Source organism: Silene latifolia, chromosome 1, assembly GCF_048544455.1.
Source record: "Silene latifolia isolate original U9 population chromosome 1, ASM4854445v1, whole genome shotgun sequence".
In the NCBI taxonomy this organism is placed as follows: domain Eukaryota; kingdom Viridiplantae; phylum Streptophyta; class Magnoliopsida; order Caryophyllales; family Caryophyllaceae; genus Silene; species Silene latifolia.
The window spans coordinates 122880941-122896444 of record NC_133526.1 but is presented as its reverse complement, the minus strand read 5'-3'; the positions used below and the strand labels follow the sequence as shown (position 1 = coordinate 122896444).

At 37.7% G+C, this 15504-nt stretch overlaps 3 protein-coding genes across 5 annotated transcripts; 1 reads left to right on the top strand and 2 right to left on the bottom strand.

Moving 5' to 3' along the window:
• The first annotated feature begins 924 nt into the window (after positions 1 to 924).
• On the top strand, positions 925 to 6013 carry LOC141608737 (protein JOKA2-like). Of its 2 annotated transcripts, none has more exons than XM_074428085.1 (7): positions 925 to 1321; positions 2375 to 3531; positions 3651 to 3771; positions 3866 to 4099; positions 4721 to 4870; positions 5097 to 5642; positions 5731 to 6013. In XM_074428085.1, the coding sequence occupies exons 1-7, from the start codon at positions 1301 to 1303 to the stop codon at positions 5830 to 5832; spliced, it is 2331 nt and encodes a 776-aa protein (XP_074284186.1). In that variant the 5' UTR covers positions 925 to 1300; the 3' UTR covers positions 5833 to 6013. The 2 variants fall into 2 exon arrangements, with proteins under 2 accessions (XP_074284186.1, XP_074284184.1); XM_074428083.1 differs by having other exon boundaries at positions 3863 to 4099.
• A 465-nt stretch (positions 6014 to 6478) lies between these two features.
• LOC141608746 (serine/threonine-protein kinase STY13) lies at positions 6479 to 11667 on the bottom strand. 2 transcript variants are annotated; one of them, XM_074428099.1, is made up of 6 exons: positions 10651 to 11667; positions 9989 to 10121; positions 9622 to 9817; positions 8205 to 8329; positions 7574 to 7732; positions 6479 to 6950 (listed from the first exon to the last, which is right to left on the bottom strand). In XM_074428099.1, exons 1-6 carry the CDS (start codon positions 10779 to 10781, stop codon positions 6636 to 6638), a joined length of 1059 nt encoding a protein of 352 aa, XP_074284200.1. In that variant the 5' UTR covers positions 10782 to 11667; the 3' UTR covers positions 6479 to 6635. The 2 variants fall into 2 exon arrangements, with proteins under 2 accessions (XP_074284200.1, XP_074284194.1); XM_074428093.1 differs by having other exon boundaries at positions 9989 to 10130; positions 10651 to 11495.
• Positions 11668 to 12795: 1128 nt separating this feature from the next.
• LOC141608733 (pentatricopeptide repeat-containing protein At3g48250, chloroplastic-like) lies at positions 12796 to 15291 on the bottom strand. Its single transcript, XM_074428078.1, has 2 exons — positions 15131 to 15291; positions 12796 to 14804 (listed from the first exon to the last, which is right to left on the bottom strand). Exon 2 carries the CDS (start codon positions 14750 to 14752, stop codon positions 13841 to 13843), a length of 912 nt encoding a protein of 303 aa, XP_074284179.1. The 5' UTR covers positions 14753 to 14804; positions 15131 to 15291; the 3' UTR covers positions 12796 to 13840.
• Positions 15292 to 15504: the final 213 nt, after the last annotated feature.

Here is a 15504-nt window from a genome sequence, read left to right as displayed (position 1 = left end):
AGCGGTTATCAGAAAATGAAGACGGTTTTAAGCCCGGATTCCAAATGTACTCTAATTACTGTTAAAACGACCGTATCGGCGCGTAGATGACAATTAAGAGGTAGACATCAGTGTTTGAGCAATCACTTGACGATAAACTTACGAACTGTCATAAATCGTTCCGCGTACCAAACATGCGGCCCAATCATCACCGGGTGGTTTGCGGGAGGTGCAGAAATGAGGTATCTACAGAGTCTACTACAAGTTAAATGACGTCAAAGATAAGATTATTCTCAGTTAAACACGAGGATAGATTAATATGAGAAGAGAGGACATATGATGGATTATTCTCATGAAATAACTTTTTTTTTGTACAATTAGTTTAGTTTATTCTAAAAAGCCAAATTTTAATGTTTGTTGTGCTCTAATGTGTGTTTAATGTAATAGATTTACTTAATTTTTTTCCCTTTTCTTTTATTAAAATATAGATGGTGATGTGACTTGATAAAATAAACTTAAATATGGGGATGATGAAATATGATGCTTTTGATTGTGTTTTTATAATATTTATAGATAGATTCTTTTCATACTAATCTAGTAATGCATAGACAAGATGATAGAAGGCATAATAAATTTCCCGTGTGATAGGTGTATCTAATTATCCATCACAAGTTTATAATGAGTAAAATATTAACCTATATATGAATATTGTTAAGTCATAAATGAGAACACAAAGCGTAATTACAAAGTGGCTTGCTTGTGACGGGTTAATCTCGTCACAAGCTGAAGACCTCTCACAAAAAAAGAGAGGGGACAAGGTGGGGCACCCCATGTGCTTCACCACTCACCTCTTATGGATATTTTGTGAGAGAAAATGGTATCGCTGTCTTCAATGAGATTTTGTGGCGTAATTAATACAAGGTCCAAGTTAGATGTCATTTCCTTAGCATGGTGGTATTTCCTTCTTGTTGTCTTGAGGAAAAAGAAACAGCAATCCCCAATTCCACAAACACACAGACAATGACGCACAAATGAGTCCCTATAAAATCCCCCCTCTCACCCCAAATCCATAAATCTCAATCCACAAAAGAGAAGTAAAGTAAAAACTCGAAAGTGTAGAGTGAGAAAATAGAAAGTCGCGGCTAACTGGTACGCGCGTAGTACTGAATAAAACTGTTCATATCTCACAACATTACCTCGTTTCTCCTTCCTAAATAATTCTATTTTCCCCCAAATTGAAACTAACAAATAAAATTAGGGTTACGGATTCAGCGGCTTACCTGTTACGCTTTTTTATTTTCTAATAATTACTCGCTCATCCATGGCTTCTCTTGTCTTCAAGGTCCCATCTTTTTCTCTTTCTATTTCCATTTTTTTACACTATTGCTAATTATTTGTCGATTCTTTGGCTTTTTTTTTATTCGTATATTTTGTTTACTTAAAGTACGTGGTTGTAAAGTTTGAATCTTTATCTGTTTCAAGTCTTAATTTTAGATTTAGTTTTTGTCATCATTACTGATTACTTCATTGTAGCTCTATTTTGTTCTACTTGATCACTTGTAATTTACGATATAATTGATAGAAACACGTTGAAGTTATGCTTACTTGATTGCTCCAAAAATTATGATGCTTTTTTGATGATTCTTTTGTTGCATCATTACCGTTTAGGCGATGAAATTGCTTTATTGTGAAATTTTAGTTTCCCTTTTCTGTGTGATTTTACGTTTCTGATCCCTCGTGTTCATGTCGGGTTGTCAACTACACAGTACTTGTATTGTTTAGTGTCATAGTTCTCGGTTGGTTTTTTCCCTTGAAATCTCAAATTTCTCTTTCTAAAACCCGAAAATACAACAAGAGTCCTAAATAAGGCTTGTTCAAGATGGATATATCGTCTTGTCCTTGGTGTGGAGGTGACCATTTTGCTCGCATCTCATTCTTATGACCAGAACCAACTTATCCAAGTTGCACCGCTGTCTCCATTAAACTTAATAATTTGATTCTAGATGACTAATACCCTTCCATGAAAGGCTTGGCTTTTGAGCAGATTGCTGGTCTTAGAACTTAGAATTAGGCCTGTTGATATTTTTTCTGGGACGTTTAGTGGATCAACAAATTGAGTTGTATGGTTTTTTTTATATCAGTATATTTTACTCCCAACGTCCCGGTCAATTGTTGTTCTTTGGTTTTGGCACAAAGACTAAGGAAAGAGGAGGGGCCAATTATTAAATGACAAGTAGAACAAATTGAATGTGAATGATCAAATTACTCATTAAATTCATTCTTAAAATAGAAAGGACAACAATTGACTAAGACACCCAAAATGGAAAAGGACAACAAATGACCGGATTGGGACAGTGGGAGTATCTTATATATGTTGTGTTTGTTGTTGTTTCAGGTTAAATATGAGGAGACGCTCAGGCGTTTCAATGTTGCTATCAATGGAGATCAGCAAATGGATCTTAGCATGGAGGGTCTCAGGCTTAAGATTTGCTCCCTTTTTAATCTGTCAGATGCAGATTTTCGTCTCACATACGAAGATGAAGATGATGACGTTGTTACCCTCGTAGAAGATGCTGATCTGCATGATGTAGTAAGACAAGGTCTAAATCCTGTCCGGATTACTGTTTGCCTCAATTCAGTTCAAAGCACTCAGTCTTCTGCTCCTAGTGGAAATGCAGCGTCAAGCATACCATCTCCGCAAATTGGGCAACCAAATGTCGCTGAAGCTCTGAGTCATGTTCTGCTGAATCTTGGAAAGTCAATTCCAAATTTGCAACAAAACACTAATCCTGAGGTCGCCAAAATCGTGAGATCTGTCCAAGACCCTCTTGCCCAGGCTTTGTCCAAGCTTTCTCTAGATGTGTCATCAAAAGCTGCATCTACTTCTCCAATTCTTGGCGAACTTTTCGAAGGGCTGTCAAAAATTGGACAGTCCTATGTGAATGCTGCCACTTCCAATTCTGGTTCTAGTAGTGTAACCAGTCACAATGATGTTGGTAATGACTCCAAGCCTAACGCGGAAGGAAGAAATGATGAAGGGTTTGCTGATGAAGGCATAAAGAATAATGATAACATTGGTAAAGCTGACCCTACCAAACCAGCTTCTAAGATCACTCAGGCTGCTGGAGGAGATACGTCTGTTAAATATTCACCGTGCTCTCCCTTTTCCTTCGATAAGGAAAAGAGCGTGTGCAATGAATCTTCTTCTAACAAGAAGTCTAGCAGTTGTGGTATGAAGAAGAGCAAGGATGCTGCTCAAAAAAAGGGCGTGGGTTTCAATGCTGGGTTTTTGAGATCAGCACCAATGAATGCCTCTGAAACTGCACTTAGAGATGCAGCTGAAAGAATGAGGGGTTTTCAATCATATCGTGAATCGATGCTTCTAGGTGAGTGCCCTTTTGGAGGCATCTCACTGACAGATGACCAAATTTTTAAGCCATACAATAGAAGCCTTAGCAAGGCTGATAGTCTGGGCTCTATATTTCACAAAGGGGTCCGCTGTGATGGCTGCGGTGTACTTCCTATTACTGGACCAAGGTTCAAGAGTAAAGTGTAAGATTAATGTTAATGATTCACTCTTAGACCTGACTAAAGAATAAAGATAATTTCATTTTTTAGGCTAGCTTAGTTAAAGCTTATGGGTTGACTTTTTTGTTTCTTCTTTCTTTCAGGAAGTACGATTATGACTTGTGCAGCATCTGTTTTTCAAGGATGGGAAATGATGTAGATTACGCAAGAATTGATTTTCCCTTGACATATGGCCATCCTTGGTCTCTCAAGACTCCTGATGCGGTCGGTACTTGTAATATAGTAATTTTTCTTTCTTTCCCATTTTCTCAGTTTCTTAATGTAAGCTTTTTTCTTACCTCTTTAATATTTTTAGAAGAGCCTTCGTCAGTGTATCATGAAGAAGCATGCACCGAAACATCTGCGCTCTAGACTCGACAGTCGCTTTATTACAGATGTAAATGTCGTGGATGGAACAGCAATGGCGCCGCTTACACCTTTTACTAAGATCTGGCGGATGCGTAACAATGGCACACTTCCTTGGAATCATGGATTGCAACTTCTATGGATTGGTGGTGATCGGTTTAGCCCTTCTGATTCCGTTGAGATACAGGTTAGGAACTTCATTTTGTTAACTTTAGAATCTTGAAGTTCTTAAATATTTGCCTTAGTTTTAAACAACGCGCTTTGAGTGTGCCTAAGGCGCACCTTGGATGAGGCACCAGCCAAAACGCAGCGCCTTTTAGACAAGGCTCACCTAACATCGCTAACTAGTATGCACTTCCAATATCTTTTAGACAAGGCTCCCCATTTCTTTCCCCCTTTATTCCCAACTTTACACCTTGACATGTTAGCCAACTTGAAAACTCCTAAAAAGGCTATTGTTGCCCAAAATTTTATATGGGAATTACAAATTTGTTATAAGAAATAGGGCGCCTCACGTCCAAAAGGCGTGCGACTTTGCCTTGCGCTTGTCGCCTCGGCCCCTTAGTGCCTCCGTGCCCCTTGCGCATTTTCAAATTAAGATACTTGCTCAAGGTTATTGATTTTGATTTTTCACAACTACTTTTATGAGATGGTCTTACATGTGAGACCACTTCATTACCACCAATTAATGGGGAATACCGAATACATGAGGATGTAGGTTGGTCTCATACTCTCATATATGAAGCACCAAGTCACTACAATTTTCACCTGTTTAGCCCTTCATTGGTATTTTTTTGGATAATTTCAGGTTCCCCCTACTGGTGTGGATGTTGGTCTTGAGCTTGACATAGCTGTTGATTTCATTGCCCCTGAACTACCCGGACGTTACATCTCTTATTGGAGGATGGCAGAGCCATCTGGTCATAAATTTGGGCAGCGAGTGTGGGTTCAAATTCAGGTTTGTTTCCATAGTCACAATATGTTCGACATTGAATTTTTGTTCTGAGTCACTTACCTATAGGCAGTTCTACCTAAAACAATCGTGTGTATACAACCTCGCAAACCAGCTGAATTTGAACCCACACCCGCTGCCCAAATTTTTTCTGTGTTTGTTAGTTAAGTTTTTTATTAGATTGATCTATGGCTGTCTTATTCCAACTAGCTGAATTTTATTTCTTACTCAGGTGGATCCTTCTGTCGACCTGACCCGTGAAAGCTCCCCAATGCTGAACCTCAATCTTCCTCCCGATAGTAACGAGGCCATATTTCCTGAGGTTGTTGACGTAAAGACTGAACCTGAATTCATCGTTGAAGTTGGCGAATCTAGTACCACCCGGCCTATTCCAGAGCAGAATAACATTGAAACATTAAGCCTGAATTTCCCCACCAATGGTGATTTGTTAATTGATGGTGATGTGGTGTACCCAAGTGCTGCTACTGCTGACAGGCCTGTTTCTCCTCCTGTGGGGCCCTTGCCATTCTCTTACCCTGAGGTCGATGCTCAGTCATACAATGTAAAAGACGCATCTGCTCCTTTACCGAGTATGACTTTGAATGAGGAAGCTAAAGCCGAGGAGAAATTGTTGAAGGAACTTTCGCAAATGGGATTTAAGCAGGTTGACTTGAACAAAGAGGTTCTTCGGATGAATGAGTATGACTTGGATCGGTCTGTGGATGATCTCTGTGATGTTTCTGAGTGGGACCCGATCCTCGAGGAGCTGAAGGAGATGGTAATTACTCTCTTGAGATGTTTCCTTTTTAATTTTGTTTAGGATGATTGGGTGTTTTGACTGTAATGATGTGTGTTTTTGGGCGCAGGGTTTTGAAGACAAGGAGACAAACAAGAAGCTCTTGGTAAAGAACAATGGAAGCATCACACGTGTGGTCATGGACCTCATTGCTGAAGAGAAGGCTGAGTAGAAACATGGACTGTTTAACCAGCATATATATTATTATATTATATATAACTTATCGTTTGGAACCTGTGAATAAGGATGTTGAGTTGAAACTTTCTGAACCCATCAGTTTGGTATTGTTGAAGCTGGATTGTGTTATTACTGTTGGAACTTGTATTGTATAATATGGCAGTTTGTGTTCCTTATCTTGTGTTTTTCACGTTAGTTATTAGGAATCTTGCTTGTGTTTTCCAGATAGTATTACTAAATCCCTGAAAAATCAAAAGAAGCAAGAGAACAGACACATAATGGTGTGTATTCATATTCATCATCATTGCGGGTGTCAGCTAGGTTGGTTCTGAAGCTTTAGTATCTGTCACCTTAGCATGAGCACAGCGACTGGATCCTACTATTCTCGTCAGTACGAACTAGTAGATATGATCCTACTTTCTTTTGACTTTGTCGACACTGAAACTGGCCTGATGATGCCTTGGATCTAGCTCAAGCAGTAGCTACATAACAAGATGTGGATCTGTCTACCGACCTGTATCGTTACATGGTCGTAATAGAATCCCTGTCTAGATCTAAGCGTTGCTATAAATTGTGATGTGAAAGTGATTGAATAAAACCAGGGAGATCTTAAAACCTGAGCTCTGCAAGAGAATCAGAAATGGAGTTAAACGAAGCGATTTCAAGCATTTTACTAATTTTACAAAAATGCCTTTCATGAAATTACAGTAGCTGGTTCACGGAGCTAGCTCGCTACCCATTACTTTCAGAGTGACCTTATGGTGACTTTAGAAAGTGGTTTTATCCTACCAAACTAGGCTAATAACACTGGTCGAGACAAAAGAAAAAACTTCTAGGCTTATTTTCCATAGGTGTCCTTGGAGTTTCGCCAGTGCTGTCCTTTTTGGCCATTAAAGAGCTTGTGCCTGGAGATTCCGGTGGAAGGATGGAGTTCTCTCTAGTGAATATCCGAGGTGGGATTGCCGGCTCAAGCGGTGCTATTGTCGAAAGATAATGAAGGAGCATTTGGATTATCTGAGTGAAGTTTGGTCGAGCATTTGGGTCTTCATTCCAACATGAAGTTAGGATCAGGGCTACTTCCTCGGGGAGATCATCAGCACTAGGCCTTACATTCTGAGGAAAAATGAACAAAAGAACAAAAGATTGTTACACTACATAATTAACATTTAACATAAATATTCCATTTTTAGCCTCCAAGTAAGGATTTAACCAATCCTAGAGTCCTAGACCTCCAACCATATCATTCAACCTTAGTTCTGATGAAATACCATCAATCTTGCCAATACGATTTTACTACTAGAGCCGTCTAGTAGATTTGAGACCTGAAGGATAAGTAAACCCTAATTAAGTATAGAGATGTGTTCCAAGGGTTCGACTGCTATTTTTATCTAAAATCCTGATGTTTTTGGCTTCAAATGAAGGGTGCAGGTATCAACCTCGAGTGCCGAATGTCTTTACCTTAGCAATTTTTTGTGAGAATAATTTCAAACAACATTAAACAATTGATAGCAGTATAAGAGTGGGAGGAATAGTATTTCAGATAAAAAGGAAATGATACAGACATTCCGACATGAGAAATTCATAACAGCTTGAAGTGCATTTCATTCCCATTTTCGTTACTTGGTAAAAAGGAGTGTTAACAAAGAAAATAATTTCAGTTACCCTCGAGCACAATTGTAACTCAATTTTTTTCATCCCTTTCCAAGCCAACCAAGACACAACTAGCGAAAATATACCTTGAAAGCTGCAGCATAAGCTGCTTGTAAGTTTGACATGCCTTCAAATGGCATCTTATTATGCATTAGCTCCCACAAAACGATTGCAAAGCTATAAGCATCAACCTTGTGGTTGTAATGTTTCTTTTCCCCTTGCCTTAATGTAACGGTACTGTACAACTGCAAAAAGAAAAATACAGTGAAAAAATTTCATTTGGGTATACAAACAGCCAATTTTTTTTAGTTGCATCATTTACATAGAATCTCAGCCTCTTTTTCTACATTCTTAGCTACCTTAATAAATTTTGTTATACTCTTCATATTTTGAAATTCCTTGACTAGTATTCCATCTATCCCATTTTTTTTTGTCCTCGTTCATGTAGATGGTCGCAGGTCAACAAATGTTGCATTTCATTGATAATCTTCAAAAATACTACGGACTGTACAACTTTTCAAACATGATAATATGGAAATAGTTGATTTGATAGATCAAACATAAGTACATGATAGTTTAAATGCATCTTCTTTACATATATTTGAATATATTGTTGGTCTAACAACAGTTGAACACAAAACTCAAATGAGGGACAATAACTTTGGGATTAAGGTAGTAAATTAGAAAAACGTAGCAACGTCTATATTAGCAAGTTACCTCGGGGGCCATCCACCGATATGTCCCCGTCTCAGCAGTCATCATCTCAGTTAATGACTCTTCCCTTGCTAAACCAAAGTCTGCAAGTTTTACTGTCCTGTGATCTTCTGTCAGTAGTAAATTCTCTGCAATTGATAGCAGACAACATCATCAATAACTGAGATAATTCAGACAGTACATCATCTTGAAATCCGCAGACATTACAATGTTGTCCAGTCAGCAACTAACTACAAACATCACTCACTAGCTTCGGAAGGACCACAAATTCCACAACACTGCATTGAATCAAATTAACACTTTTACTAGTTAGCATTATATTTTTTGCACACATGTCCGCTACCCTGATCCGTGAAGTCATTGAGTGGTTGGGTTTGAAACTAGACAGCATCAAACCTGACTTTCGAGGAATTACGAACCCCACAACTCTGTATTTAATCAATCAATTAGCATAATATTTTGCACAGAAGTCAGCTACTTCAATTTGTGAAGTCTTTGAGGGGTTGTGATCATGACTCGGGTTTAAAATTTAAACATCAAACCCGTCTTTGTGTTTCCTTTAACACCAAAAAATAGCATTTTCCCCCAACATATCAACATCAGAATTCGCAAGCATTTTAAAAAACGTAATGGCTGGATAAAAGATGTCAATCCCTCTATAGAGCCAGTTGATTTTGGATACAGTTCTAAACTGGGGGCAATGGCGACCTAACAAAAAAACTCGCTCCTAACAATGATTATGGACCTCATTTGTCAATCAGAGATGCGGTCTAGAGTTACATTAGACCCAAACAAACATAACCGCAATAAGTCCTTGTATCAAAATATGTGTCAACTACCTACTTCAAATCTCACTCCATAATCCCTAAGGACTTGCTTGGAATGAGAGTAATTATTAAGGAAGTAATAGAGCTAAAATGAACTAAAAAATGGAGGGAAGAGATGAAGGTTGGAGATAGAAATGGATAGAAATGGGGAAATATAGTGTAATAGTCACTCTATTAAGGGAGTAATTGTTCCGTACCTCTCCCCCCAAGTAATGCATTACCTCCATGTGGAGGTAATAATTCCTCCCTCACCTCCTCTTTCCACCCTCCACAACCACCACAAAGCACCAATCTCCTCCTATTTCTTCTTATTTTAACTCTCTTACTCCCTTAATAATTACTCTCATTCCAAGCAAGCCCTAAGGGTGAGAGGATAATCCGACATAGTTCAACCAACTTCCACATAACTGAAGTATTATTAGTTATTTATGTGTGCAACAATCAGAGATGAATCATAAAAAACTTTAAACAGGACCGGGTAAAATAGATGAAGAGCAAATTGAAAAGGAATATTTCTTACAAAATTCACAGGTTAAACTCACACAGGCAACTTATCTGAATGGGTAGCATCTACAACTGGTAGTTGCCATTACCTGGCTTTAAATCTCGGTGTATGATCCCATGAGAATGTAGGCATTCCATTGCACGGGCGATATCTAAGGCAAAACTTACAGCAACTCGTCTATCTAAACAATTCGGCCGCATGTTGAGCAAATATTTACGCAGTGTTCCTCCCAACAAGAGCTCAGTGACAATCACCATGACTGGCTCTTTGCAGGCACCAATAAACTGAGGGGAACAATCACAACGTGAATATAAGAATAAGCATAAAAGCTTGTATGAGAAAGTCTTTCAAGCGACAACTCATTGAGCATAGAATCAACTGACTAATGCACAAGTGTTTGGGTTCGTTTCACATGTGAGAACTGTCTCGTACAAGACTCACTGAAAAATAAGTACCTTCACCAAGTTTTTGTGCTGAACTCTGGATAGCATGGCAACTTCCCTTGCAAAACGCCCTTCTCTTTTAGCAATCTCTTCTGGCGTTTCTCCTCTATGTACAATCTTAATAGCAACATTTTGATTCTTATACCTAAAGACGCTCCATTTCAAGGAGGAAGAAAGAAAATCATTGATGAACTTAAATTAGTACACATATAAACAAACCATCAAGTTATTTCAGAAGCTTCCATCTATCTAGCATCCCACAGTGTGTCAAATATTGCAAGCTGATATCTATCTATCTATCTATCTATCTATCTACCTACCATCCTACAATGTGTTAAAAGGTGATTGGTCAATTATAAGATACAGAATAACAACATCAAAGCTTTAATCGAAAATGATTTGGGGTCGGGGGACATGAATGTCTTTTGAAACCGATATTGTGACACACATTCAGACAATTGTACCCTAAACTCAAAGAAATATTAAAGATAAAGCAAAATAAGATAAGTTTCCCTAAATGATTGCACTGAAATTATACATTTCCTACAAATTTGGAGAAAACTTAATATTTTTAAAAAGTCATCAAGATGCTTTATTTAACAAATTTAAATTGCCTAGCTCCACCATACAGACAACATTATCCAAAAAAAAAAAGGAGAGATTTGCAAACTTACTTTCCTTCATAAACTTTAGCATGAGCACCTTCACCAATCTTTGGACCAACTAATAACTGATTTGGATCAACCAAGCACTTTGAATCCAAATGAAACTCATCAAATGAGTGAAACCTATTTCCAAAATCCATTCTCCCCTCTTTAAAACTAAACCAACTTTACAACTAAAAACCACTCAATTTTGCCCATCAACCAAATTTCATGCTACAACATCAACACTATAAACCAATATACAAAAATCACAGATTGCAACTGTCAAGAAACCAACTCAACCAAAAGCTTAAGCTGATGGTTGAAGTTTCAAGATCGGTTTTATACTCTAACAATACCAATAAAATAAAATAAAAAGCAAGAAACTTTATGTATGATTCTATAAGAAAATCATAAAACAAAATGCTGTTGCTTTGCTTTCTCAGCTACTTGAGGCAACTTCCCACATCTAAAAAGATGAAAACTTGAACATAATTAGATGCCATAAATACCCAATTTACCCTTGATTAGTGGATAGACCCAACAAAAGGGTTGTTGAAATTCATTGAAACATGTGCCCAATTGGTTTAAATCCCCCAATTAAGGGACAAACTCAAGAACCAATCAAAAAAATTAAATAAAACAACAAAACTAATGCTATTCAATCAAAATAATACAGTACTACAGTATTGAATTCAGCAAAAACACAAAAAAAAAAGAAAGAGAAAAGAATTCCAAAGTAGAAGAAAAACAAACAAAGTGTAAGAGCTAAAAGAGTAGTAGTGTATATAAAATGAGGAGGTAGCTTATAGGTTGAATGATTAAAAAAAATGATTGAAATTGTAGGACCTCACTTCACTTGCAGATCTACGGACAAGAATCATGGGAAAGAGGGATGGATTATTAACTTTAATATTGTTAAGGGAGACAATCACAAAATAAACAAAGGACTGACTCAACTGGTGGTGGACATACATTAAATTCAGCAAGTACTACGGAATACGGTCTTAAAATATTTGTCTAAAAAAAAAGGTATTCATTTCAGTTAATAATACAATAGTACTCCTATAATGTTTATATTCATTCACAAATTCTTATTTACAACGACACTTTGCATCTCAAGTTTCTGACCTCTCACAAGTAAGCTGCAAGTAAGAGAGGGGTTATGAGAAATCACAAGCGAGATTTGCTATTCTAAATTTTCGAGCATTCTCTTTTGTTTCCGATGGACTCAAAACCTTCACTTTGACATTTGAAGTATTAACCCACATGAACCGAGAGTTTATTATGGTACAACGATTTTATATACCCGAGAGTTGGTGCATTAGGGCATTAGCAATAGAGGTTTGTCAAAAGGTTTATAGAATGATGTGTCGATTATTTTAGAGGTTTGTCTATAAACCCTCTATTGTTGGACATGAGTGTTGAGGTTCATGGATGAGAGGGGTTACAATATAGTATACAGGTTTGTGGAGAGAGAATGTGAGAGAAGAAATAATATAGTGGGCCATGTTATGAACCTTGAAGAGATTTATCTATTGTTGGTATGAGGTTTGTAAGTAAATGAGTTGTATATTATCTTATGTGGCATGAGAACAAACCTATTGAAGGTTTGTCTATTGCTAATGCCCTTAGAAGTCTTTTTTTTTTTTTTTTTTTTGGTGAACACTGAACAGTGCACTGGAAGTCTAGAATAATCAAAAGCACATGGAAACGGATCTTTCCAACATGGGGGTAGGCAAGGCACACTCTTGCACAGAACTTTGCTTGGTCGTTTTCAGTCATTACTTTAGTTCATAAATCATAACCCTTGATTATGATTTATAATTTTTTGCTCATCTTTGTTGAGGGCCTTGGTCTAAAAAAATTGTTGCATCTTCCTCCAAAGATTTTTTTTACGACAGTGCTTCTCTATATTTATTTTACAAGACGAATTTGAACTCAGCGGAATGGCGTAGACAAACCAGATTACAACTTAAAAACATACAAACATGATAGAGGATGGACCCTTTGTTTTAGTTCTAGTGATGATCAACAAAGGTTTATACCTCACATGAAACTCGTTCCATTTCAGTCTAACCTTATACATTGAATTACACATTTACACAGTATATGGAGTTTGCTTACAGAGGATGCACCCTTTGTTCTAGTTTGCTTACTAAAAAGATTAAGAGCTTCAGTGGAACGAGCCATTCAGGAACAAGCACATCCTTACAATAAACCCAATTACACAAACATAAACAATGAAAACAGAAAGCAAACAATGACGCAAGATGTATAAATTCTTATATTAGACCGTGCTGCCTGCAAGCCTACCAATTACCACTTTACCAGTTGATCAAATGAAATTTATTACAAGACCGTAAAAACTTGCTATAGAAGATGAGTGCGGAGATTTGGTACAAACTCATGTTCGGGAATTTTAAAACTAGGCACATATTTTGAAAAGTGTTAGCATGCTGTGAAATGAGGACCGCATTGCAAATACAAGGCTTGGGTGTTTTTCCATAAGAAGAATCAACAGGCGGATGCTATTATCCTTAACAACACATTGCAGGGTAACATATTCTCAGACCAAATCAGGCTGCAGCACCATCCATCAAGACTGGGGTGCAACAACATATCAGTAAGAGTATTTCAGAACATTGTCGCAACAATTCAGTCTTTCGCTCAACAACTACATTCTTCATCATGACTATCACCTCCTTCCAACCTCTTCGGATGGGGTAGCTTGGCATGAGGCAAAAATCTCGCGAATGGCCTTATGTTCACGAACACAAAGAGGGCTTGCATTAATCAAATTGTTGACATCTGAATATCTACCTTGTTCAAAGAAAGCTTCAAAGACATTCTTATAAACTGGAATAGAAGTATCATTTGGAGACAGTACCATAAGTAATCTCTTGGCATCATCAACTGTACCACACTTAGCAATGTATTGGGTAATTGGCCTAGGGAAAACCTGGGTTTTATTCTTCTTCATAACACTAAGAACCTCTAATGCTTCTGTGAGTTTTCCATCTTCCGTTAGCTTCTCTATCATAAGCTTATACGTATCACGCGTAGGTTTTAGTTGACTTTCATTCTCGATGAACTCAGTAAAGAATTTATAAGCATCAAGCACTTTATTTTCGGAGATAAAACCTTTTAGCAAAACTAACAATGTTTCAGGATCCGGGCTGACATTTTTCTCCTTCATTTTTGCCAAACAGGATAATGCCTAAGCCATTTGATTACCTTTACAATGGCCTTTGATTAACATAGTCCATGTATTTACATTAGGAACACAACCCTCAACCTCCATTTGCTCAAGCACCTTACACGCTTCATCAAACCTACTGCTTTTACAAAGGCCAAAAATTTCTTGGCTGTAAGTAAAGTTGTCCGGATTATATCCCGAATTCTTCAAATCCTCCACAATCTTCTTTGCTTCATCAAATCTCCCCAACTTACACAAAGCTCTATGTACACCATCATAGAGGATTTTAGTGGGGGCATTTCCAGCAGCAACGAAGTTGTTAAAAACCCGATACACCAAATCCAGATCAGGATCCTCTTTACTGGAGACCCTATTCAACAATGATGTTATCTGTGACAGTGAAGGCTTGTAAGGCCCATCCATTATGAGCTCGAACAATTTAACATTATCTTTGAGTGGTAGAGACTTGCAACTCCTTACGTATGTATAGATATCAATATTATGCCCCTTAAGTCTCATTTCCTTCACACAACCCCAAAACTCTCCTAATGACTCGGGACGAGCTAAAACTTCTGTCATTGCATTATAAGTTACACTGCCATGTTCATACCCTCCACAACTTCCAATCCATTCGAAGAACCTAAATGCTTTCAATGGTTCTTTCCATAATTCAGCAATAATCCTTAACACGAATTTCTCAGTCAAAGGAAACTTAAGCTTCTTTCTCAATTCACACTCAGCCTCATCACCCCAATCAGAAGACAAAATCACCTCCAACACCTCATTTGCAACACCTTTTTCGACATCTGTTTCAACCATCTCCCGGTATGTTTTGATCCATTGGACCGACTCCTCGTTCAATCCCTCAGATGTTAACTTTACATTGATACCATTAAAACCCCTATCGTCCAAATAAAACCCTTTGCTCTTCATTTCAGAGAGAAGATTCCAAAACTCAGCTATAAACTTTCTACAAGCCAAACACCTAAGCAGTAGAAAATAAGGCGTAAAACTTGGACGAAACCCTTTTTTAACGGAAACCCAGTTGAAAAAATCCAAACTTTTTTGTGGTTTTGTATTCAAATTCATCAAAACATAAACTAGAAATTCATGGGTCAATTTGGGGTTCAACTTTTCCAAATTATTCTCGATATTTTCAGACCAATCATCTGACAATACTAATTGAATGAAAGTTTCGGGCTTGGATGAAAAGAAGAGATTTTGTTGGAAATTAAAAGGATTGTAGAAAGTGTATGGTTTTGTTGGGAAAGAAACAAGATGAAATAGAGGGAAATCTGAGAAACGAGTTACCTGAGTGGACGAGTTGATTCGATAGTAGCGCTGAAAATGCCGAGTTGAGGAGACGGAGTTGGCGAGTGTAAATGAGAGGTTCAGTAACTTGGATCTGTTCATGGTCTTTTTGTGTGTTGAGACTTTTGAGAACGAGGAAGAGAGAGATCAAGTTTTTTGACGATTTTCCGAGGGTTTAAGGTAGAGCTGATCAAATGGCCCCAGCGCATTGGTTCGATCCGATTCGGACTTCTTTTTTGAAAGGCAGGCCTTTTATTTTCGCCCAAAAAAGCCAATGGGCCGACTCAAAAAGGCCTAAAATATTTTTGGGCCGGGTTTGAGCCAATCGTTTAGCCTAAATTTTGGCCCGCTACAACCTATTTTATTAATAAAAG

What these genes read in the sequence shown, in the direction of transcription:
- LOC141608737 (XM_074428083.1), top strand. Translation starts at nt 1,301, where the DNA reads ATGGCTTCTCTTGTCTTCAAG. An exon ending in TGGCTTCTCTTGTCTTCAAG is followed by an intron (nt 1,322 to 2,374) that starts GTCCCATCTTTT and finishes TTGTTGTTTCAG; the next exon opens with GTTAAATATGAGGAGACGCT. An exon ending in TCGAGGAGCTGAAGGAGATG is followed by an intron (nt 5,643 to 5,730) that starts GTAATTACTCTC and finishes TTTTGGGCGCAG; the next exon opens with GGTTTTGAAGACAAGGAGAC.
- LOC141608746 (XM_074428093.1), bottom strand. Translation starts at nt 10,781, where the DNA reads ATGGATTTTGGAAATAGGTTTCACTCATTTGATGAGTTTCATTTGGAT. An exon ending in ATCGGTGGATGGCCCCCGAG is followed by an intron (nt 7,733 to 8,204) that starts GTAACTTGCTAA and finishes TTCTTTTTGCAG; the next exon opens with TTGTACAGTACCGTTACATT. An exon ending in CTTATGCTGCAGCTTTCAAG is followed by an intron (nt 6,951 to 7,573) that starts GTATATTTTCGC and finishes ATTTTTCCTCAG; the next exon opens with AATGTAAGGCCTAGTGCTGA.
- LOC141608733 (XM_074428078.1), bottom strand. Translation starts at nt 14,752, where the DNA reads ATGAAGAGCAAAGGGTTTTATTTGGACGATAGGGGTTTTAATGGTATC.